Source organism: Xenopus laevis, chromosome 2S, assembly GCF_017654675.1.
Source record: "Xenopus laevis strain J_2021 chromosome 2S, Xenopus_laevis_v10.1, whole genome shotgun sequence".
Lineage (NCBI taxonomy): Eukaryota > Metazoa > Chordata > Amphibia > Anura > Pipidae > Xenopus > Xenopus laevis.
Window position 1 is genome coordinate 33,253,588 of NC_054374.1, and position 25,270 is coordinate 33,278,857.

Genomic DNA, 25,270 nt, shown 5'->3' on the forward strand with positions numbered 1-25,270 from the left:
AACAGGAATTTGGTGATTAGACGGGAAAGCTTGAAAATAAACATTATTCAATTGACTACATAACCCTGTCCAACTTCTTTAAAGGGGTGGTTCACCATTAAGATAACATTTTATATGTTATAGAATGGCCAATTCTAAGTGACTTTTCAATTGGTCTTCATTATTTATTTTCTATAGTTTTTTTATTTATTTGCCTTCTTCTGCTGACTCTTTCCAGATTTCAGATGGGGGTTATTGACCCCATCCAAAAACAAATGCTCTGTAAGGCTACAAATGTATTGTTATTGCTACTTTTTATTACTCTCCTATTCATATTCTAGTCTCTTATTCAAATCAGTGCATCATTGCTAGGATAATTTGAACCCTGGCAACCAGACAACTGAAAATGCAAACTGCAAACTGGAGAGCTGCTGAATAAAAAGCTAAATAACTCAAAAACCACAAATGATAAAAAATGAAAACTAATTGCAAATTGTCTCAGAATATCACTCTCTACATCATACTAGAAGTTAACTCAAAGGTGAACAACCAATTTAATAGAAGAAATGCATTTATTGGGCATCTGGGACACGCATTAGCGATGCACGAATCCACTATTTTGGATTCGGCCTAACCCCTGAATGGTTCACGAAAGATTCGGACGAATACCCAACCTGAATCCTAATTTGCATTTGCAAATTAGGGGTGGGAAGGGGAAAAAATGTTTATTCCTTGTTTTGTGACAAAAAGTCACACGATTACCCTCCCTGCCCCTAATTTGCATATGCAAATTAGGATTTGGATTCAGTTCAGACAGGCAGAAGGATTTGGTTGAATCCGAATCCTGCTGAAAACGGCCAAATCCCGAACCAGGATTCGGTGCATCCCTAACAAGCATGAAGACAAAAATACAAAGAACAGAACATTATATAAATATTGTACTAGTCTAGGGTTAGATGGGCGAATTTCATCTTTTGTTTAAATGCTGCAGGAAAATCCTCAGCCCCTTAAGGGACAAGAAAGTGATTGTGTCTTATTATTTGCTTGCTAATAAAGCAACTATCAGAGTAACACAAAACTATATTGACATAACGCAGCTGTGCCAATCCCAGCAACAGAATTTATAGCTCCCTTTGCAACCCCTCCACTTACCTACTAATGGTACAGCCCTCCTTCAAGAAAGGGGACCTGCTTGCCTAGAGGCATGGCAATAAGCTGACGGCTGGAGGGTTGCACAGGGAATGCAAGTCCAGTGGGGATTTAAAGAGAAACTGAAGTTTTATGCTACATGACCATTAGGTGGATAGGTGTTGTGCTAGCTACACTCAATGGGAAATGCCTTCAGATGTGCTTAGAATTTTGTCCAGCAGGATACAAATGTGTGCAATAGCACTGCCAAGCTAACTTGCATATAAACCTCTGTAGTGCTGCTAATCTTAAAATAAATAAATTACAGCATTTCCTCAAACCATGAACACATAATTAGGCACATCTTGAATCATTGTAATCACGCAGCCGGTATTAGAACAGATTTTCTCTGCAACATAATGCAATGAACCACGCAACACATAACTGCCATATCAGTGATAGAGCTCACTTAATATACTACGCCACTGCCTAAGATGCAGCACAAGCAAGAATTGTACATTGCTTCTTTCAATAATGGGATCTAACTCTATTATAAATAGCGGATACACAAAAGGCCTAGATTTTCATGCCTACGACCACCAGTTTGGACTAATAAAACAAAAAGACCCCACAGTAATGTAATATTTTTCTACATCTAAACAATTGATGTTGGAGGGGGGGGGACAGATTTGCCTTAACCGTCATTCCATCCATCAAATGAAAACAAGAGCAGGTATTTGGCTGTGCCACCCATTAAAATGATATCAAAGTAAAGTATTAAGGGGTACAGGAGGGGAAAAAAATGAAAAACTTTTATGTAGTGGGCTGTTGTGTGCCTATAAGTATACCATATACTGTAGAACATCAACATGCCCTTCAAATGATCTTGTAGCTTCATATTTATTCACAAATATGCATAACTGGGATTTTAAATAATTCAGTTCCTGGGACTTGATCACGAACAATGGGAGGAAGCCACAGACAATGCCTACACCAGTCTAATCTCAATAAAAGATAGACTCATACAGTATAAATTCCTCCGCTAAACATACATAACTCCTTTCAAACTGAAGACATTTGGAAGGAGACAAGATGATCTCTGCCCATGGTGCAATTCTCCTGGGGCCTCAACTTTCTTCCATATGTTCCCCCCCTTCTAGATTTCTGGTTTAAAGTAATGGAGACCTTAGCAAACGAATTGGGCACGCCATAGATAGTGGACCCAACAGTCTGCATGATGTCAGGGTGAAGATGAGTGTATTGCCCAATTAAACAGCCAGGATCTGGTTATGTACGACTCATGTTTTATGCTAAGAAAACATTGGTTATGCACTGGATGAGGAGAACCCTCCCACCCTAGCCTTCTGAAAAAGGTTTATAGACAATGTCCCTTCCTGTAATAAATTAACCTATGAGATAAATTTGGCAAGATTTGGGGGAACTGGACCCCCTGGATACCTAAACTATCCTTCTAAATATGAGGCTACCTGACTTACACTATATTAAAACCTAGAAGTAGAGGTCAATAAACATCAATCTTAGCCATGCCGGAGCCGCTCTAGTGACCAAACAGAGGTACAACCATATATACTTAATTCTCCTAAGGCATGCTTATACCGTATATACTCGTGTATAAGCCGAGCCGAGTATAAGCCGAGGTACCTAATTTTACCTAGAAAACTGGGTAAACTTATTGACTCGAGTAATAAGCCTAGGCTGAGAAATGATAGACTGGCGAGACCTGGCACTCTATTACTAAATACCCCCAGATCTCACAAAAAGATGGCACAGCAGCAAGTACATGCATAATACCCCCAGATATCATAGCAGAATGGCACAGATTTAATGCCTGCACTGCTCTCTGGCTTTAACTAGAAAGTGGAACCAGTAGCCAGCACAATAACCTAGGACAATTTAACAGAGGCACTGACTGACCGTATGGGTGGGAAAGTGGTGAGAAGGCTACAAACTGCAGTGCTAATGTGATAGTAGCAGCTCCTTCCTTGCTTCCGTTTCTCCCGAGCTGAAAACCATTACACATATCCAGTGGCTTCAATGTTATTGATCACTTAATCCAGATGTGAGAATCAGCTGGATTGGGCTGCAGTGTGTCAGTAGTCATAAGCAGCAGTGCAGAATACAGACAAACATTACAAAGCTCGCTGTTGCTGCACGACTGGGCCGCTATGCTGTGTTGATTTAATTACAAGATTAGGGATGGTAATAGGTATTAGAATGTTTGTGCAACCAAACTAAACTTGCACGTGCAAACTTTAACTCCCAGCATCATCTAACAACCACAACCTGACCACACATGCTGAAAGCAGCCAGAGAGCTGCAAGCTGCGCTACAAAAACGCACCCAAGCAACACAAACAAGGATTTATTACCTGCAGCCCTCACTGAGCCAAGCCAGAGCCCCCGGGGTCGCACAGCCACAACTACAGACGTCACCACCAGCAGCCTCTGCCACTCTCCGTGCACACTATTAAAACAGCAAGGCCACGCCCACTCTCCAATCTCCACTATGCACTTGCAGTGAGGCAGGGATGATCCGATCATCATGTGGCAGAATATCTCCAGTCCTCGGCAGGGCTAACCGGCTGGGCTGAAACTGAGACGCAAGATGGAGAGTGACAGACGCGCACACTCCCCTCCCACCGGAAGAAGTAAGAGAATCAATCTGCAGTGTGACGTGAGACGCAAAGTAGCGTGTCAACTCCTGCTCCCCTCCTGCGTATGACTCGCGTATAAGCCGAGGTAGAGTTTTTCAGCAAATTTTGGGTGCTGAAAAACTCGGCTTATACACGAGTATATACGGTAAGTAAAACATATAGTTTATTACATCTAAGTATTAAAAAACATTAGAAAAACCCCTTAGAGCACCTAACGCGTTTCATGCTTACCTAGCATTTTGCCTATGACTAAGTGCTAGGTAAGCATGAAACGCGTTAGGCGCTCTAAGAGGTTTTTCTAATGTTTAATACTTTGATGTAATAAACTATATGTTTTACTTATAAGCATGCCTTTGGAGAATTATTTAAGTATATATACCTGACTTACACCACCAGCCTCGTACATCACTATACCAACCTTTGCATCTATAAGTGACTGTATTCTCCTGTCTGTATAAGGTTACCATTGACCCAACACCAATCCAATGTCATTCTGTCATTCTACCAGATAATGTATTGTAATTGTTTGTTTGTGTTGTTAAAACCAATAAAAAAATTCACCTTTAAAAAAAAATTCAGTTTCTATGGAAGGGAGTATAACTAATTAAACTTAAATTAGAATGTGGCAGTCCTACGTCAAAATACAAAAAGGTGGCGCCTAAAGCCCAAAGAAATATCAAAATTTAACTGAAAGCACTACTGGGAAAGGCTCTCCATTTCTTGTATTGGTCAATATATTTGTATGTAATACAGGCGTTCAGTGTATGTATCTATTGTGTGGCCCTGTGGAATAGGGTTAGAAATTCACGTTATTACAACGGGTGGATCATATGTTGGCAACACAACAAAAATGTAGGGATTAGAACAAAAATAACAACAAACATACAATAAGCAGGATAGTAGCGGCAGGACTAATGACCCACAAGCTAATCACCCATCTATACAATCTGCTAAAAATGGGAAGACATTGCCCTTTATATGGGCTCCCTCTTGGTAAAAGCAAAGGAAAAAAAAAAAAAGAAAACTTCTATTCTATTTGAAAGTGTTAATAAACAGATTGTAATGTAAAGAACTAGCAAGACCAGGGATGTTCACATAAACGTAGAATTTCTAAGAAATACATGATACATTTAAACGTAAATAGTATGACAGATCAAAAATTAGTAAAATTCAATTTTGGTCTTACTAGTTCTTTAAAGATTGAGTGAGATCACTTACTGAAACCACCCAGGAAATCATGATATGGCTGATGGAATAATGAAAACACAAATTGAATGCAAAAATCATACCGCGGGTTTGATAGATGTCAGCGTACACGAACCGTGCAACGAGACGCGGCCGCACCAGTTGCGTTAGTCGGTTAAGCCAAAATGGAAAGTAGACGACCTAAGATAGCTGACACGTAAGGAGCGATCTTCCTCGTACACGGAACATTGGTGGATAGTTGAACTTGTGCAAGCGACCGCTAAGAGCGGACGATGCGCGTAGCTGTGTAAAAAAAAGAATAAAATATTAGCATACGGCTGATACCAGAACAGTATAGGACTGGTGTTTGCAAAACGATTGTCAGATGTAAGAGCAGGCGACATGTGTGTAGACTGTGAAAAAATTTGGAAAAATATTGACACGTAGGATCACGGGAGCTTTGGTTTGTTTGGACGATCTTGGATAGACGGTAAGGGAGGGAATCATGGGCGTTAGGATTGAAAAAAATGGAAAAAGTACGTGACAGGATAAGGACGGGAACTCGTACGTCGGCGGCGCTGGATTGAACTTGTCGAAGACTAAAAGGGGTTGCCGAAGAGTTGACATGGTACGGGTGCCCATTGTGTAGGAAGCAAAATGCGAAAACACTGACGATTGCGACATATGGACATCGAGCGCGGATGCATTAGTGTCTTGTTGATAAGCTTGTCAAGACGGTATGGTCGGACCATTGGCGTAGCGACAGACAGAGAAAATCTAAGTAGGATACAAAATACTTGACGACGTAAGGAGGACGTTCTGTTGGGTGCCATGTAACTTGTCAAGACACGGAAGGAGGGGACCATGTGCTAGCTGTGTTGAAGAAAGAAATGGAAAATATTGACAGGTAAGGAGAACGCAATGGGTGTTTGGAAACTTCGTCAGACGTAAAGGACATTGCCCCTAGGTGAAAGAAAATGGAAAAAATAGTGAAGTACGGAGGGAACATTGGGTGATTGAAACTTGATCAAGACGTAAGGGCGGTACCATTGCTGTAGGTAAAAAAAGAAACACAATGTGATACGTATAGGAGGAATGCAGTGGTGTTTGAAGCTTTTCGAAGTATGTAACGGGTTACTTAGTTCTTCAGGGACCATCTGTTGGTTAGGTTGAAATTCAGAAATGTGGAAATATGTGACACTGTAATGGGTCCGGAGCTAGGGTGTTTGAACTGTCAAGCGTGGAAGGGCGACCATTGCGATGGGTCCAAAAAAATGGGAAAAATATGACACGGTAAGATGGGCATTGGGTATTTGAACTTTATTCAAGACGTAAGGGACCACAGCGTAGAGCTGAAAAAATGGAAAATATTGAGCGTAAGGGAAGGCGGCATTTGCTCTTGTTTGAAACTTCTCAAGTAAGGGGGCCATGCGTAACTTACGGATGAGCAGTAGTGAAGTGAAAAAAAATGGAAAAGATATGCAGTAATGTAAGGGACTTCACGAGGGGGCATTGGGTGTAACTTGTCAAAGACGTACGGTGTTGGACCATGCCTGGGTGAATATGAGAAATGGAAAATCATTGACAGCTTAAGAGGTAGCATTTAGGTGTTATGAAAACTTGTCAAGCGTAAGGGGGCGACCCATGCCCGCTCTGGTTCAAAAAAGTGAAAATATTGGACTACTTAAGGATGAACAGCCATTACAGGTGTTTGCACGTTGTCAAGACGCTCGACGCCCAGCCCGCACCTCACAGATTTAGTACTGACCAGCTGACCGAGCTGGAGCGACGCCTGAACAACTATGCGCAGGCGATAGTCCAGACGCCCTGCACGGCATGTGCGACTTGAGCTGACCACTGCCGGGCCTAGCTTGAAACATAAAGATGGTATGAAACGTCTTAACACTGTGAAGGACCGCTCATTGGGAACATTCCCGAGACGGTGCATAGCTACAGCGACTCATTGCTCAACAAACGTCAAGCGGCGGGCGGCGGGAGACGGCGACCACTATTCCCGCACTGACGTGCGACATCCCATTGCGTAGGTAGAAAACATGGAAAAATATTTGGCACACGTATACAGGACTGCGTACAACGATTGGGCGATGAGCTGAAAAACTTTGTCACACATGCAAGGGTTGGCGACCATGCTTGGTTAAAAAAACACGTGGCAAAAGAACTAAATTTGACACTTACACAGATGGAGCATCGTAGGTCGTTTGCAAACTATTGTTCAGAGACGTCAAGGCGGGACATTTGCGGGCATAGGGTGAAAAAATGGAAACAAAAATATTTAAACCTACCAGGACAGGCCGCTGGGCAGCAGGCAGTTGGGCGGTTGATTTGAAATCCGTATCCAGTACGTAAGGCTGAGGCGGGACCAGTTGGTAGGTTTAAGCGAGAAACTGGAACACGAAAATGCACTAACAGCGTCAGGAGGCGCACGCTAAGCATTGGGTAGCAGTAATGTGAGATTGTCGAAAAGTAAGAAGGGGACCAGTTGCGTAGTTGAAAACTATTGGAAAAATTATTGAATGTGAAGGGAGAGAGCTTGGGGTGCTTGAAACTTGGTCAGACGTAAGGGGGAACGAAACCCCAAGAGTGCGTAGTTGAAAAAATGGAAATATAGCCTTGTTAGGACACGTAAGGGACGGGAGCATGGGTGTTTGAAACTTGTAGCAAGACAAAAACGGGGAGACCAGATGTGAGCGCGTGGGTGAAAAAATGAGAAATATCCAGCTATGACACTGACGAGAGCGGAGGGGAGCAGCACTTGGAGCGAGATGGTTTTTAAAAGACTTTCTAAACACGTGAAGCAGTGGACAGACATTGCTGAGATAGACCACCAAAGTCGGAAAACACTATGACACTTTAGGAGGGGCAAAGTAGCGTTGTTTGAAGACATGTCAAAGACGCTCCAACACAGGGGTCTGGGGGAGACGCATGACTGCGTCAAAAAAGGCAACAGAAAATGGAAACACGAAATAATAATAGACGCAACCAGATAAAGAAGAGGGACAGCAAAATAGTGAGCACAAAAAAAAGAAAAGACAAGTAATAAGATAAAAACAATTAAAAAAAGAAAAACTCACGAAGACACAACAAAGAACACAAAGTGAGAAAAGAAGGAAAGAGAGAACAAAATATGAACAAAAGAAGAAAACTGACGAACAAGAACACAGGTGGATCAAAAAAGAATGGAAAACGAATCGATTGGGAACACGGGTAAGGAGAACCGAACCGTGTGGCTGGGCATGACAAGACGGGTGTTTGCCAACTTGTCAACGAGGACGTAAGGGGTACAGCCCGGACTCGATGGCCTAGGTGAAAAAATGGACCAAAAAAATAGCTAGACACGTAAGGGCGAGGAGAAGCTTGCACCAGATGATTGAACACATTGTCAAGACGTAACGCGGAGCCATCGGAGTAGAGTGTGAAAAAAACAGCAAAAAATATTGGATACGGTAAGAGTGACTAAGATTCGCGGATCGCTGTTGTTTAACACTGTGTCAACGAAAGCGGGACCATTGTGTAGGTGAAAAAGATTGAAAAAATATTGACACGGTAAGGAGAGCATTTGTTTGTGTGATACTTCTTGATATAAGACGTTAAGGAGTCATGGCTGCGGTGGTGGAAAGAAAATGGAAAATACTGATTGTAAGGGGAACATTGAGCGGCTGTGAATTGAACTTGTCGGAACTAAAAAGGAGACCCTTGCTTGGTAGAAAAATTGGCAAAAACCATGACACGTTATGGAGGTTGGAGCATAAGGTTGAAACTTGGTACACGCTGACCGAACGTAGGGGGACCCATTGCGTAAAGAAAAGGAAAAATGGAAAGAAAAAGTGAACAGAGCGACGGGGAGAGAGTAGCAATTTGAGTTTTTGAGGCAAAACGCTGAAGTTTCACCGATACACCCCCCCATATTCCCTTGATAAGAAGCTTGTAGGAGTTTACCCAATCCTGGATTAATTATATATAAGTGTATACATCCATACGGTGTAGATGGTCAAGATACATATTGCTATTTGCTAAACATGCTTTTAGAAAATGTGTTCATAACAAACTTCCTACTGCCGTATTGGCAAAAGTAAGAGTTCCGGACTTGTTTCTCTGCACCCAATCAGATCTGTTGTAAAAGCTTTACCAGCTGATTGCAATTCTGTGAATATACATTTACATTGAAATGGAGGGTTGCAAATTGCATGATAGCTTTGTAATTGGAGTACAGCTTGTTACCATTTCGCTGACTATAATAGAGCAGCGCCCCCCCCTAACGTTTGTCCAATGGATTAATGCAATAATACACCATGAAAGATGCATCTTCAAGAAATGTCGACCCCTCAATATAACAGCTATGAAAGGTCTACAAATATCTTATACATATAGTATAGTTCTCCTTTAAAATGGGACAGGTAGGATATGCTCATTCATAGCTGCTCTACAGTGTAAAAACATGTGTCTCCATCAATATGATTAAGAGTATGTCCAAGATGGGTTTATTACTATCCCAGAATCTTCCAACAGCTTTTTACCATGTGACATTTCATGCAGCAGCCTGAATCTTAGACCTGACAGTTGTCTACTAAGCCTAGGCCCAATGAGGGTTCAAAACCTCATTCCACTTTCTTAGAACTTTGACTTTAAATAGGATGTAGATATATTTAAGCAATTTGAAATTGTCTTTTAAAACGTAACTTTTTATTCTGAATACATTCCATCATGTTTAAAATCATGATATTTAAGGTTTGGATTTATGTTTGAATGGATGCATTTTGTGGTCGAAAGTTTATCAAATTTTAATTAATTTTTCCCCCCGTGATATCAAGTTTTTTTGCAATTAAGACTCACAAACAAATTAGAATGACTGAAATTTGAACGTAAAAATAAAAAACTCTTTCATGTAGAAGTACTTACTGGAGTTTGTCCCGAAGCAAAATGTAAGCCAATTCTTTCAATTTGAGTGAAAATTGTGAAATGATGAGCAGATTGTGAGTTTGTGGTGTTTGCATTTTTTTCCCACATTTTTGGTTGGAGTTTTTTAAAATTTGGAGTTTGGTAAAAAAATTTCCAGCAAAAAAAAAACAAATGAAAATTTTGATAAACAGGCCTCCAAGTATTTGGAGGAACCTTAATCCTGCATAAAATTAAAGATTCTGGAATTGGATCCTGGATTCAGTGCTTCCCTACAGAAAATAAATTAACTTTGCATATGATGTAAACAGCTCCATTCTAAGACCATGTTAAGAAAAATGCTCCTTTAACATCTTTACAAATTTAAGAAATTTGTATTTGAATGTTCAAACGTTACGGCAAATCTCCGGTAGCTAATGCTTATACAGTTATGCAACCTATTATCCAGAATGCTAGGGACATGGGGTTTTCCGGATAATGGATCTTCCATAATTTGTATCTTGAATCTTAACATGGGGCAGATTTATCAAGGGTAGAATTTCGAAGTGCAAAAAACTTCGAAATAGGTTACTTCGACATTCAAGTCGAAGTATTTTTAACATAGTACTTCGAATCAAACGATTTTCACTTCGACTTCTAAAAACTTAGCCAATGTGCTATATGTTCTAGGAGGTCCCCATAGGCTAACATAGCAATTCGGTAGGTTTTAAGGTGGCGAAGTGTCGAAGTCAAAGTTTTTAAAAAGACAGTACTTCGATTATCGAATGGTCGAATAGTCAAAGTATTTTCACTTCGAATCAAATTCGAATTAAGGCCTATTCGATGGTCACAGTACCCAAAAAATTGTTTGAAATTCGAAGTTTTTAACTTCGAAAATTCACTTCGACCCTTAGTAAATCTGCCCCTATATAAACCCAATAGGCTGGTTTTGCCTCCAATACGGATTAATTATATCTTAGTTTGGATCAAGTACAAGGTACTGTTTTATTATTACAGAGAAAAAGGAAATCACTTTTTAAAATTTGTATAAAATGGAGTCTATGGGAGACAGCCTTTCCCGTAATTCAGAGCTTTCTGGATAATGGGTTTCTGGATAAAGGATTCCCATACCTGTAGTAGCCTGTGCCGAAATTTCTGAAAGTATTACTCTATATCTATTTACATTTGTAAAGCTGGCCACACACACACACATTTTGGATAAGTACACAAATTCACAACATACGCTGCTTGGATCAGCCAGTCAGATACCACATAGAAATGGGCCAGTGCAGTCTGATAAATCAAAGCTCCTGCGCTAGAGTCGCCCGTGCCACGCTGCATGCACCAATATAGGAACGTGGAAGACTAAACCAGAATATGGACTTCATTTTGGTTTGTGGGAAGCTCTGGGAGCTAAACTGGATCATGATCAGGCCCAGCAGCTAAAGTTTATTGTGTGGTCTTAAACTGTCCAACCCATTAGCTTATTATCTTGGCCACTGGCAGGGCTTTTAGGAGACAGAAAATGACTTCACATGAGACACTAGGGGGCAGGTTTATTAAAATGTAAGATTAGAGCTCGTCCCAACTTTCTATTCATTCCTATGAGATCTTTGGAATTGTATTTAACAAATATTTTCTTCCTACTGATTAATACACTTCTAAAAAAAGGAATGAATAGAGAGAGAATTTTTCTGTGGTGAGCATTAATCTCACATTTAAATAAATCTACCCTTAAGTATAGGAAAAGCTGCTGTCAGTGGATAAACAGTAAAAGAGCGGGAAAATATGTGGCATGTAAGTAGCAGCAGAGCTGCCAGGAGAGAGTGCTGAGCAACAGGCAAGGTCAGGGTGAGCAGGCCCGGATTTGTGGAAAGGCCACCTAGGCCCGGGCCTAGGGCGGCAGGATTTTAGGGGGGCGGCATTGATGCCCAATCACACCTACTTTGGTTCAAAAACACTGGGAATGCGCTGGAGATACAATATTTTTTTAAAAATCCCCATTGATTATGAAAATCTGCACGAATAAAGGGGAGGGGACAGGGGCGCCGAACGGCAGTGGGCCTAGGGGCGCCCTCTATGTAAATCCGGCCCTGAGGGTGAGTGGTATGCAGATGATACAATAAGGCTGAAATACATATCTTCTGGGAATGCCCCGGCCTAGCCGAATATTGGGCCACAATTCTACGGCTTTGCTCTATTATCCTAGGGAGGAAATTACCCAATTCCCCCGCTCGAATACTATTATTTTGGGAACTGGAGAATGAAGAGGGATCCCCAGATATTTCTTTAGAGCGACACCTACAAAATGCCGCCAAGGTACAGATCCCTAGACTTTGGAAGTCTACCGTCCCTCCATCTGTTAAGGAATGGGTTATGAAAGTCAATGAAATTGCCAAATTCGAGGAGTTATCCACCTTCTCTAGCAAGCAACACTCAAAATATAGAGACGTATGGTTGAGATGGTTACTATTTAGGGATACAGATGATTATATACAGCTCTTGACACCCTGAGAAGGACGTTTCCGAAACATCTCTAGGCCTGATAGATACTCTAAGAATTAGGACCTCCTGGGAACTCTGATTTTTTTTTTTTCTCTAGGATGTGGTGAATTGTTATGTATGTATTGTTATGTTGTATGTTTCTGGCGACATACCCTGCTGGAGAACACCGTTGTACTATCTTAACATGATGTAATGCATTAACCTATTAATGTACTGTGTGATATGGATACTTTGTACTTTGGCTTAGACCTTCCCCCCTCCCTCCTCCCATTTTCTCATACTGTACCCCCCTTTCTTTTTCTTTACTTTTGAAACCAATAAAAATATATTTAAGAAATAAATAAAAAATAAGGCTGAAATAACATGGATGCATTCTGTAGAGGTAGAACAGATAGATGGTATTAGGGGAAAGGTGTCTCTCATGTGCAGGATTTGCCACCATGCGACCTCTCCTTGCAGGCAATGGGATAATAAACCAAGGTAAATTCAACTGGATGTGGAAAATGAATTGTAAAGAGAAACTGGTCCCAATAGTATATAAAGGGTTAGTCCCTTATACTTGCACCAAAAATATTGTATTGATAATAACAATAACAACAAATAAATAACAGGCCCTGGCATTTTAAATACACAGAGGCCAAAACTGCTAACCAACAGCCCACTAAATAGTGGTAATTTAAAGTAGCCCATCTGGCAGTTGCTTCTCACAGCCGACAGCCATCAGATTAAAGCCCCAATTTTCACACAAGCTTAAACTCCGCCTCTCCTGGTGCAGAACTCCTCCCTGTTCTGTGGTGCAACTCACCGGTCTATGTTAAAGGTATAGAATTTATGACATTTTTCTGCCAAAATGTCATAGAGATTTTTGCCACAAAGACATTTTTCACCGTTTACACAACACTTTTGACAAAATTTGTCAGCATTACAACAAATCTACAAAACTTTAAGATACCTTCTGTGAATGTATCTTAAAGTTTTGTAGATTCTGTATCTTATTTACAGCACATTTGGGACTGACACTTGTTTAACGATTGTGAACTTACCGACATTTGTGCATTTGCCCCAAAGAATCCGAGTCTGTCTGTGGCCTGCAGATGCCCATGAGCACAGGGAGGTCCCAGTAGGGCATAAGGCTGGTATAAAGCAATTGGGCTAATAACATCCAGTGTAAGTCTACCTTTAGGTAAAAGATTTAAAGGGCCGGATGGAGCACAATTGGAGGCAGCAACAAAAAGGCCTCTTTTATATAATAGAATATATCACTTTAAAAGAAAGCATTTGTTCCATGTTTGCACTTTTACTATCATATACTTATAATTGTGTAAAATGTGCAACCTTTATATATGTACTGTATCTAAATTACACGCCACATTATGGGATTAAATGGATTCCAGGCATACACTTTTACTTAATACAGCATGCAGATTATTATAGGATCATTTGATTTCCAATCCTATATTTGACTTCCAATCAATTTGAGATAAACAGACAGTCTATTAAGTAACATTTTTAATAAAGATGGCTACCATATCTCTGCTTATTCTGGGCTCTTTCTTTATAATGGTATTTACAAAAAGTAATTATATATATATATATATATATAATATATTCGGATACAGAACACTGAAATAAATTAGAATAGAAGGATTACAAATCTGAATTAATTTTATTAGAAACTGAATTTTTATGGTGAGGTTTTCTTTGCAAAAGAGGCTCCATGGGGCTTTCATTATTGGATGCCTTATTGTACAAGTTGTATAGAAGTCACAAACAAGAGCAATTAATAACCTTTCAGATATATTCTTAGAAATCAGTGCTTAGTGATGTCATCAGTTATAATCAGTGCTTTGTGACGTCACTAGTGTCACATGATTCACAGAAACATATGTATTTTAATAATGCATCCACTGTTGTACAATAAGGAAATATTAAAAGTCACTTTGGAGTTCCATGACCCATATGAAAGCCTTTATTTGGTACTGGAATTCTTCAGTAACTTCTGATATCCATATCATTTTACAGTGGGGGTACATTATTCCTATAGAATTGGTGTAAAATAGCCAATTCCATTAAATAGTATGCATCACAAATGTGTATCAGTGTATGTTAATCATTTAGTTCACCTTGAAAAGGGGATAGATGGTGCTTCCCTGAGATAAAAACTATTTAAAGGGATTCTGTCATGATTTTTAAGATGTCGTTTTCATTTATAAATGACTCTGTTTACACTGCAAATAATTCACTCTACAATATAAAATTTCATTCCTGAACCAGCAAGTGTATTTTTTTTAGTTGTAATATTGGTGTGTAGGCGCCATCTCAGGTCATTTTGCCTGGTCATTTGCTTTCAGAAAGATCCAGCACTTTAGGATGGAACTGCTTTTTGGCAGGCTGTTGTTTCTCAATTGCTATTTGGTTACCTTCCCATTGTTTTGTTGTTAGGCCGCTGGGGGGTCATATCACTCCGACTTGCAATATAGGAGTAAAGAGTGACTGAAGTTTATCAGAGCACAAGTCACATAACTGGGGCAATTGGGAAACTGACAATATGTCTAGCCTCTTGTCAGATTTCAAAATTAAATATAAATAAATCTGTTTGCTCTTTTGAGAAATGGATTTCAGTGCAGAATTCTGCTGGAGCAGCACTATTAACTGATGTGTTTTGAATTTTTTTCCCCATGACAGTATCTCTTTAACACAACGTCAAAATTCAGGTAAATATGCAGGCTGAGAGCATCGGAGCCCTTTAGAGCACGTGTCCACATCTTAAGGGGCAGATTTATCAATATTCAAGGTTTTGACATTGCCATGTTTACAGCACAAAGAAATCACAATTATTTTTAGAAAAAAAGGCATTCCCACAAAAAACACACACCTATAAGTGTGACGAAATCCATAGCCAATGTGACTATAAAGCTTTGGACAACTCACTTGACTTATTCAATTTTTTTTCATATTTTTTTCAATAATGCTTGAGTTTGGTTCAGTATTTGGCAAACTCTTATGTGCTGGAGATGGCATTTGTCAGAATCCAGGAAGTATAGATTCAGAGTGCCACAGAGGTCTACAAGGCACAACAAACACAAGGTTACACTTTAAGATTTCTTCTATAGAATCATGGAGATAAGGCATTTTTTATAGATGGGACATAACAGAGGGATTAAAGGAAATTGTAATACTGTCATTGGATACACTGAATTGCCGTGGGGTAAATACCTCAGCCTTGGAGGAAAAGACATGAAGGTAAATAATGTAAAAGTGGATAAAGAGGTTTAACATTAAATTCATCAAAAGACACATGTACAGTAGACAAAGCAGCCTACACACAATAACTTGCCTCTACCAATGAGATATCTCGGTGGCCATGAAAACAGCAGGAACTACATTGACATGGGTTTATAGAAAATTTAGGCGGTGATTATGATATGATACTGATAAGTGATAGGCATCCCTTACTATAAGTGCAAGCCTGTGTCCCAGACACGCTTTGTTCAATATGTATTGATTGTTGAGCTAACAAACATTATATAAGTCTATGGATGCTATTTCATTTGATTTCAGTGCAGCATGTTGCATGGTAACTCCCAAATCCCAATATATACAAATATGCAAATAAGCCTCCCTATTCCGAATAACATATGCCCAATTATTGTAATGAACAATCATGTATATGCTGTATTTCGCCTTTAAAGGCTGACTTTTTAAACATGAACTTGATGTATATTTTAAAAAAAGGTACATAAACATTATCTCACTGCCAAATATAATTATATATATATATATATATATATATACACACACACACACACATACACGTGATTCTACAGATGAAAGGAAACCATTATAGTCTGCCTATGACTAGTAGGAACGATTTTCACACTCCTTTAGGCCCATAAAGTCATTCAAATATAACCTAACCTTGTTCCATTGGAGAGCGGTGAATTTGGGGACTAGACTTCCCCTTTGCTTCTGCTTCTCGAAGTGGGTTCTAAACAGATTATTTGGAAAGCAGAGGGACTTCTAGTTCTGCAACCTATCAATGTACAATAGAACATACATGGTGATACAGGGATTGAATAACATGTGTGCCTGAGGGTTGGCAAGTTGGTTCTATACCTAAAGGCAGACTATGATGGTTATATTTCTTTCTGAAGACCCATGCATGCCTGTGCAGAAATAAATTATTATATCAATATATCTATATATAAAGCAGATCAAATAATGTTTATGCACCTACATAGGTCACTGTCCTTTAGGAAAATTTGCAGACCTTTATATAAAATGAAAAAGAAGAGAGGCAGGGAAGTGTCTTCTGATATGACCAGTAACCCTGTGGTGCAAAGTAAACAAAACAAGTATGATGTGACCTCACAAATACAGCAAGAGGGACATCACAACTAATTGTATCCCAAGACAGATGAATTTACACAAGAAACCAATAGTCACATGTGATTCTCCCATCATTCCTCCTGTCTGCTCCATCCAATCTGCTGCAGTTACAGGGGGAGTTTATCTTAACGTTTAATATGTTATAGGAAGTCATATTTTTTGCAACTTTCCTTTTATTTTTAAATATAGTTTTAGATTATTTGCTTTTCTGTTTTCAAATATGGGTCAGCCAAAAAATGATTGACTATACTTTGATTACTATTAGTTTTGAGTGAAATAATTTTCTTATTTCAGTCTCTCATTCAAAAGACTGCCTGGTTGCTATGGTAAATTGGACTCTAATAGTCAGTTTGCTACTGGTTGCCTGGGTTCACATTAATCTAGCAACCGTGTGCGGATTCAAATAGGAGACTGGAATATAAATTGGAGAAGTCTGAATTGCAATGTGATTAATAAAAAGTTGCAATAACAATAAATCTGTAGCCTTGCAGAGCATTTGTTTTTAGATGGGGTCAGCGATCCCCATTTGAAATATGGAAAGAGAAAGAAGACAGCAAAAAATTAAAAAATACTATAAAAAATAGATAATAATAATAAATAGTGAAAACCAATAGAAAAGTTGCTTAGAATTAGCCATATAACAAACTAAAGGTTCACTTAAAGGAACAGTTCAATGTAAAAATAAAAACTGGGTAAATAGTCTTAGATAGGCTGTGCAAAATAAAAAATGTTTCTAATATAGTTAGTTAGGCAAAAATGTAATGTATAAAGGCCGGAGTGACTGGATGTCTAACATAATAGCCAGAACACTACTTCCTGCTTTTCCACTGATTGGTTACCAGGCAGTAACCAATCAGTGATTTGAGGGGGGGCACGTGGGTCATAACTGTTGGTTTTGAATCTAAGCTGAATGCGGAGGATCAACTGCAAACTCACTGAACAGTTATGTCCCATCTGGGCCCCTTTCAAGTCACTGACTAACTCAGAGTTAGAGAGCTGAAAAGCAGGAAGTAGTGTTCTGTTATATTAGACATTCACTCACTCCAGCCTTTATAGAATAAATTTTTGGCTAACTAACTATATTAAAAACATTTTTCTGCACAGCTGATTTACCCAGTTTTCATTTTTCCACTGAATAATTCCTTTAACGGTGAACCAGCCCTTTAAGTTAAAAAAAATACCCAAATGACACACAAGAATCATTGCCATATTGCAACTACAAACACTGCCCATGTAAAATAAAATACATAATAATTTAAAGGGTATTAAGTTAAAAGAAAAAACAGGCAGATTTGCAGAGGACCAGCACCATTAGTAATAAATAATGGATATAACACATTTATAAAACAAGATAACAGAAGAGTTATGCAGCATTAGATACTTTCTCAGATATGGGATGGAAGGGATTAGTAGGAATTACATTATGTGGGATCCGGCAACTATTCTGTCATTTTAATGTGGGCATGCATGTGAAAGAATCAGGATTTATGGGAAATTACATATTGTCTTCCCATCTTTTCACAATGAAAAAAAAACACCTCATCTAACGGCATACCCAATTATTTTCTCTATGTTTTTTTGATGCCTTATGAGTAATCTGTATACGAGAACAGAGACAGAGGATTCAGCTGCAGAGGAATAAAAGACGAGAGGTTGTAAAATGGACAGAATGTATTTAAATAAAAAATAAAGCTTAGTCAGACCTGGCAAGGAAACCCCAAGTCTGCCAAGTTCCAATGGGTCTCCCGATTCATATAATGCTGTCAGATAATAAAGAAACCCAACTGGTCACTGCCATGAGAACCTGCCTTTAGCTATGGGACTAGAACAAGATCCGAGTAGCTCAAGACATTTAAAAAAAAAATTGCTAAAAACAAGAGTTGATTATTTTATGTGCAACGTTTCACATGCTCTAAAACGTATTCTGGAAAATGCAGGCTGCATACTTGTAAACCATCCAGCTTGCAAGGCATTCTGGGAAACTCATCTTCTTTCCATTTATTCTCCTCTGGATCAAAGGTTAAGATGGAATCACTATAATGGCCATTGTAACACAGGCCACCGAGCACTATGATTTGATTGTCTAGCACGGCTACTCCATGACCACTCCTACCTATTGGCATGGACGCCAAAATAGTCCACTGATCCATATCAGGATCATAAACTTCTGTAGAGGGGCAGCCCTGCGATCCAAACGAAGCTCTTAAAATAACGCAGACGCCACCAAAGACATAGAGTTTGCCATTGTAAGAAATCATCTTGTGGAAACATCTAGCGTAATTCATTTTGCACTTATTTTCCCAGCAGTTTGTTAGAACCTGTGTTCTTCTGGTTCTTTGTTCCACAGTCCCCTCTTTGCTTGGGTCAAACACACACACCTGTTTGGAAGTTGAAGAGGAGGTAATGCCCCCTGTGATGAAAAATTTATTATTAAGAACAGTCCCTTCATGGCCGTATTTGTTGACAGGGTAAGGGTCGACTAACTCCCATTTATTTTCTATGATATCATATCGCTCTGTGGAGTAAAAGGTTTCATCCCGTGTCCTTCCAGCCACAGCATAAACATATCTACCAATGACTCTGACAGCAAATTCTGACCGTGGCACAGACATGTCTGCCATTCGCAGCCAGCTGTTTTGACGTGGATCATATCGGAATACTTTAGAAGATGCATGAAATTCACCGTCAGGCCCGAGTTCCTCTCCCCCCAGCAAGAAGACAAAATTGTTAACGATGGCAAGGCAATCGGGACGGAGAGGAACCAGGGGACCTTCCAGCTCCCACCACACACGAGGCTTATGAAGAAGAAGGATCTTGCTATTAACCATGCTGTGCCCAATCATTCCCCGGAATACTGCAGTCTGGGGTTTTGCTGAACGGATAAGGTTTGATTTCATTTCCATCAGAGGCTGCTCGCTGACGTTATGGAAGTAGTTTAGAGCTTGCTCCACCTCATGCCTCAGCTGCCGCGGAGTACCGATAGAATTCAGATATTTTCACCTGCAGAGATACAGACAAAAACAAGGTTCATAACAGGAATTTGGTGATTAGACGGGAAAGCTTGAAAATAAACATTATTCAATTGACTACATAACCCTGTCCAACTTCTTTAAAGGGGTGGTTCACCATTAAGATAACATTTTATATGTTATAGAATGGCCAATTCTAAGTGACTTTTCAATTGGTCTTCATTATTTATTTTCTATAGTTTTTTTATTTATTTGCCTTCTTCTGCTGACTCTTTCCAGATTTCAGATGGGGGTTATTGACCCCATCCAAAAACAAATGCTCTGTAAGGCTACAAATGTATTGTTATTGCTACTTTTTATTACTCTCCTATTCATATTCTAGTCTCTTATTCAAATCAGTGCATCATTGCTAGGATAATTTGAACCCTGGCAACCAGACAACTGAAAATGCAAACTGCAAACTGGAGAGCTGCTGAATAAAAAGCTAAATAACTCAAAAACCACAAATGATAAAAAATGAAAACTAATTGCAAATTGTCTCAGAATATCACTCTCTACATCATACTAGAAGTTAACTCAAAGGTGAACAACCAATTTAATAGAAGAAATGCATTTATTGGGCATCTGGGACACGCATTAGCGATGCACGAATCCACTATTTTGGATTCGGCCTAACCCCTGAATGGTTCACGAAAGATTCGGACGAATACCCAACCTGAATCCTAATTTGCATTTGCAAATTAGGGGTGGGAAGGGGAAAAAATGTTTATTCCTTGTTTTGTGACAAAAAGTCACACGATTACCCTCCCTGCCCCTAATTTGCATATGCAAATTAGGATTTGGATTCAGTTCAGACAGGCAGAAGGATTTGGTTGAATCCGAATCCTGCTGAAAACGGCCAAATCCCGAACCAGGATTCGGTGCATCCCTAACAAGCATGAAGACAAAAATACAAAGAACAGAACATTATATAAATATTGTACTAGTCTAGGGTTAGATGGGCGAATTTCATCTTTTGTTTAAATGCTGCAGGAAAATCCTCAGCCCCTTAAGGGACAAGAAAGTGATTGTGTCTTATTATTTGCTTGCTAATAAAGCAACTATCAGAGTAACACAAAACTATATTGACATAACGCAGCTGTGCCAATCCCAGCAACAGAATTTATAGCTCCCTTTGCAACCCCTCCACTTACCTACTAATGGTACAGCCCTCCTTCAAGAAAGGGGACCTGCTTGCCTAGAGGCATGGCAATAAGCTGACGGCTGGAGGGTTGCACAGGGAATGCAAGTCCAGTGGGGATTTAAAGAGAAACTGAAGTTTTATGCTACATGACCATTAGGTGGATAGGTGTTGTGCTAGCTACACTCAATGGGAAATGCCTTCAGATGTGCTTAGAATTTTGTCCAGCAGGATACAAATGTGTGCAATAGCACTGCCAAGCTAACTTGCATATAAACCTCTGTAGTGCTGCTAATCTTAAAATAAATAAATTACAGCATTTCCTCAAACCATGAACACATAATTAGGCACATCTTGAATCATTGTAATCACGCAGCCGGTATTAGAACAGATTTTCTCTGCAACATAATGCAATGAACCACGCAACACATAACTGCCATATCAGTGATAGAGCTCACTTAATATACTACGCCACTGCCTAAGATGCAGCACAAGCAAGAATTGTACATTGCTTCTTTCAATAATGGGATCTAACTCTATTATAAATAGCGGATACACAAAAGGCCTAGATTTTCAAGCCTACGACCACCAGTTTGGACTAATAAAACAAAAAGACCCCACAGTAATGTAATATTTTCTACATCTAAACAATTGATGTTGGAGGGGGGGGGGACAGATTTGCCTTAACCGTCATTCCATCCATCAAATGAAAACAAGAGCAGGTATTTGGCTGTGCCACCCATTAAAATGATATCAAAAGTAAAGTATTAAGGGTACAGGAGGGGAAAAAAATGAAAACTTTTTATGTAGTGGGCTGTTGTGTGCCTATAAGTATACCATATACTGTAGAACATCAACATGCACTTCAAATGATTTTGTAGCTTCATATTTATTCACAATATGCATAACTGGATTTTAAATAATTCAGTTCCTGGGACTTGATCACGAACAATGGGAGGAAGCCACAGACAATGCCTACACCAGTCTAATCTCAATAAAAGATAGACTCATACAGTATAAATTCCTCCGCTAAACATACATAACTCCTTTCAAACTGAAGACATTTGGAAGGAGACAAGATGATCTCTGCCCATGGTGCAATTCTCCTGGGGCCAACTTTCTCCATATGTTCCCCCCATTCTAGATTTCTGGTTTAAAGTAATGGAGACCTTAGCAAACGAATTGGGCACGCCATAGATAGTGGACCCAACAGTCTGCATGTTAGGGGTGATAGATGAGGTATTGCCCAATTAAACAGCCAGGATCCGGTTATGTACGCTCATGTTTTATGCTAAGAAAACATTGGTTATGCACTGGATGAGGAGAACCCTCCCCACCCTAGCCTTCTGAAAAAGGTTTATAGACAATGTCCTTCCTGTAATAAAATTAACCTATGAGATAAATTTGGCAAGATTTGGGGGAACTGGACCCCCTGGATACCTAAACTATCCTTCTAAATATGAGGCTACCTGACTTACACTATATTAATCAACCTAGAAGTAGAGGTCAATAAACATCAATCTTTAGCATGCCGGAGCCCTCTAGTGACCAAACAGAGGTACAACCATATATACTTAATTCTCCTAAGGCATGCTTATAAGTAAAACATATAGTTTATTACATCTAAGTATTAAAAAACATTAGAAAAACCCCTTAGAGCACCTAACGCGTTTCATGCTTACCTAGCATTTTGCCTATGACTAAGTGCTAGGTAAGCATGAAACGCGTTAGGCGCTCTAAGAGGTTTTTCTAATGTTTAATACTTTGATGTAATAAACTATATGTTTTACTTATAAGCATGCCTTTTGAGAATTATTTAAGTATATATACCTGACTTACACCACCAGCCTCGTACATCACTATACCAACCTTTGCATCTATAAGTGACTGTATTCTCCTGTCTGTATAAGGTTACCATTGACCCAACACCAATCCAATGTCATTCTGTCATTCTACCAGATAATGTATTGTAATTGTTTGTTTGTGTTGTTAAAACCAATAAAAAAATTCACCTTTAAAAAAAAAATTCAGTTTCTATGGAAGGGAGTATAACTAATTAAACTTAAATTAGAATGTGGCAGTCCTACGTCAAAATACAAAAAGGTGGCGCCTAAAGCCCAAAGAAATATCAAAATTTAACTGAAAGCACTACTGGGAAAGGCTCTCCATTTCTTGTATTGGTCAATATATTTGTATGTAATACAGGTGTTCAGTGTATGTATCTATTGTGTGGCCCTGTGGAATAGGGTTAGAAATTCACGTTATTACAACGGGTGGATCATATGTTGGCAACACAACAAAAATGTAGGGATTAGAACAAAAATAATAACAAACATACAATAAGCAGGATAGTAGCGGCAGGACTAATGACCCACAAGCTAATCACCCATCTATACAATCTGCTAAAAATGGGAAGACATTGCCCTTTATATGGGCTCCCTCTTGGTAAAAGCAAAGGAAAAAAAAAAAAAGAAAACTTCTATTCTATTTGAAAGTGTTAATAAACAGATTGTAATGTAAAGAACTAGCAAGACCAGGGATGTTCACATAAACGTAGAATTTCTAAGAAATACATGATACATTTAAACGTAAATAGTATGACAGATCAAATGTAAAATTCAATTTTGGTCTTACTAGTTCTTTAAAGATTGAGTGAGATCACTTACTGAAACCACCCAGGAAATCATGATATGGCTAATGGAATAATGAAAACACAAATTGAATGCAAAAATCATAATTCCTTTATTTATTTATTTATTTATTTAAAGTTAAAGAACTTTGATAAATGCAAAGTGTGGAAAACAAACAATCATTTCTTATACTGATGCAGTGACACAACCTTCAAAGCAACTCCTTTTGAAACATAAGAATCAAGACAAATTATTCTGACAGGCACAATATTTGCAGTCTACATTTCTGCTCTCCTTTCATTTATCCACCTGCTAACGGCTTTTTCACATTTCATTATTAGAATAGGGAGCATGAGGTGTCAGAATGATGATCTAGAAAAATATTACAGCTCAATGTAACCAACTTCTTGAGAATTCCTTAAGTATTAAATACACGAGCCTTGGGGTGATAAAACCTTACATGGTTTCTTCATCCGAATACCTCAGCTTCCTGTAAATCTGGTGTTTTTTTTGTTTTTTTTTTAATGAAGAAAACACACAAGAGTTAAGGAACCTGAAAGCTCAAGTATTCTTAATTCAGCCCCTAACTCAAGATATATGATAATCTCCTCCCATCTGCAAACAACCAGCAGCAATGTAACAGCATGCATATCTAACAGATCCAACGAGTCAGATATAGCCACGATTAATGGGTATGTAAACGCTGGAGAAAAATGTAAACGGCAAGTCAACCCAAAATAAAAATTTCCCTAATAAAAGAAAACATAATTCTAAGCAACTTTCCAAACTACATTAATAATGGTCAGTGCTTTTGAGGTTATTTGTAAAAACAATTGCTATTGACAGCAGCCTCTGTTTAACTCATGTTTGTTATTTTTTAAACAATGTTGCAAAAGTCTTGGTCCCCCAGCAAAGACAGGTCTGTTAATCAGCTACCTTGTCTTATATTGTTTTAACAGCCTGAGCCACCAGAGAACAGAAAGGAACAAACACTGCTTTCAATAGCAATACATATACAAATAACTAGAGAAAATTTGTAATGAATGAATATTGCAAATTAGCTCAGAATTATGTCTTGCTTTTATTAGGCAAAAAAAAAAAGTTGTTTTTTTTGAGTGGACATTACCTTTAGTGAGCTCTCTACTAAGTACTTTTGCAATTTTCCATTATATTTTTTCTCCAAGACAATTTTGCAACAGCGCCACGTGCTGGTTACTTTGGCTGACTTCCTACAGTTACAAAAACTTATTATTCAGTTTATACAAATAAAAGAGCTGGTCATGTGGATCTGGAAAAACTGAGAAAGAGACATTGCTCATTTCACTTCACATTCATAAGATGCGATACTAGCAGACAAAATATTAATCTTGGAGTGACTAGGTGCAAATTGAGGAGTCAGTGGATAATCTCTAAAATGAACCCGTACTGTGTTGGACAAGGCCAGATTATTGAACAGAATGGTCCAAACTGGGTAAACTGCCTGGGCATGTATTAATATTATACTAAAAATCTGAAGTTATTATCAGTCACATAATAGCAAGACATTTCTACATCAGTAAGGGCAGGACTACACGGCCGATTTCACCGCGATCCGCCGTGCTGCGCAAAATCACAGGCGACGGAAACAAGGTAAGTAATGGCAGTGTTGGATAGTGTTGCATTGTTGATGCGACACGACTGTCTGATGCAGATGCAGCGTGCATCGTCTGCATCCGACAGTCGTGTCGCATCAATGCTG

At 39.0% G+C, this 25,270-nt stretch overlaps 1 protein-coding gene across 1 annotated transcript; it reads right to left on the reverse strand.

Moving 5' to 3' along the window:
• Positions 1-18,642: 18,642 nt before the first annotated feature.
• On the reverse strand, positions 18,643-19,732 carry LOC121400456 (kelch-like protein 15). Its single transcript, XM_041583592.1, has one exon. The coding sequence runs from the start codon at positions 19,654-19,656 to the stop codon at positions 18,643-18,645; it is 1,014 nt and encodes a 337-aa protein (XP_041439526.1). The 5' UTR covers positions 19,657-19,732.
• Between the last annotated feature and the right edge of the window lie 5,538 nt (positions 19,733-25,270).

Coding starts and splice junctions, on each gene's coding strand:
- LOC121400456 (XM_041583592.1), bottom strand. CDS start 19,656: ATGGAAATGAAATCAAACCTTATCCGTTCAGCAAAACCCCAGACTGCA.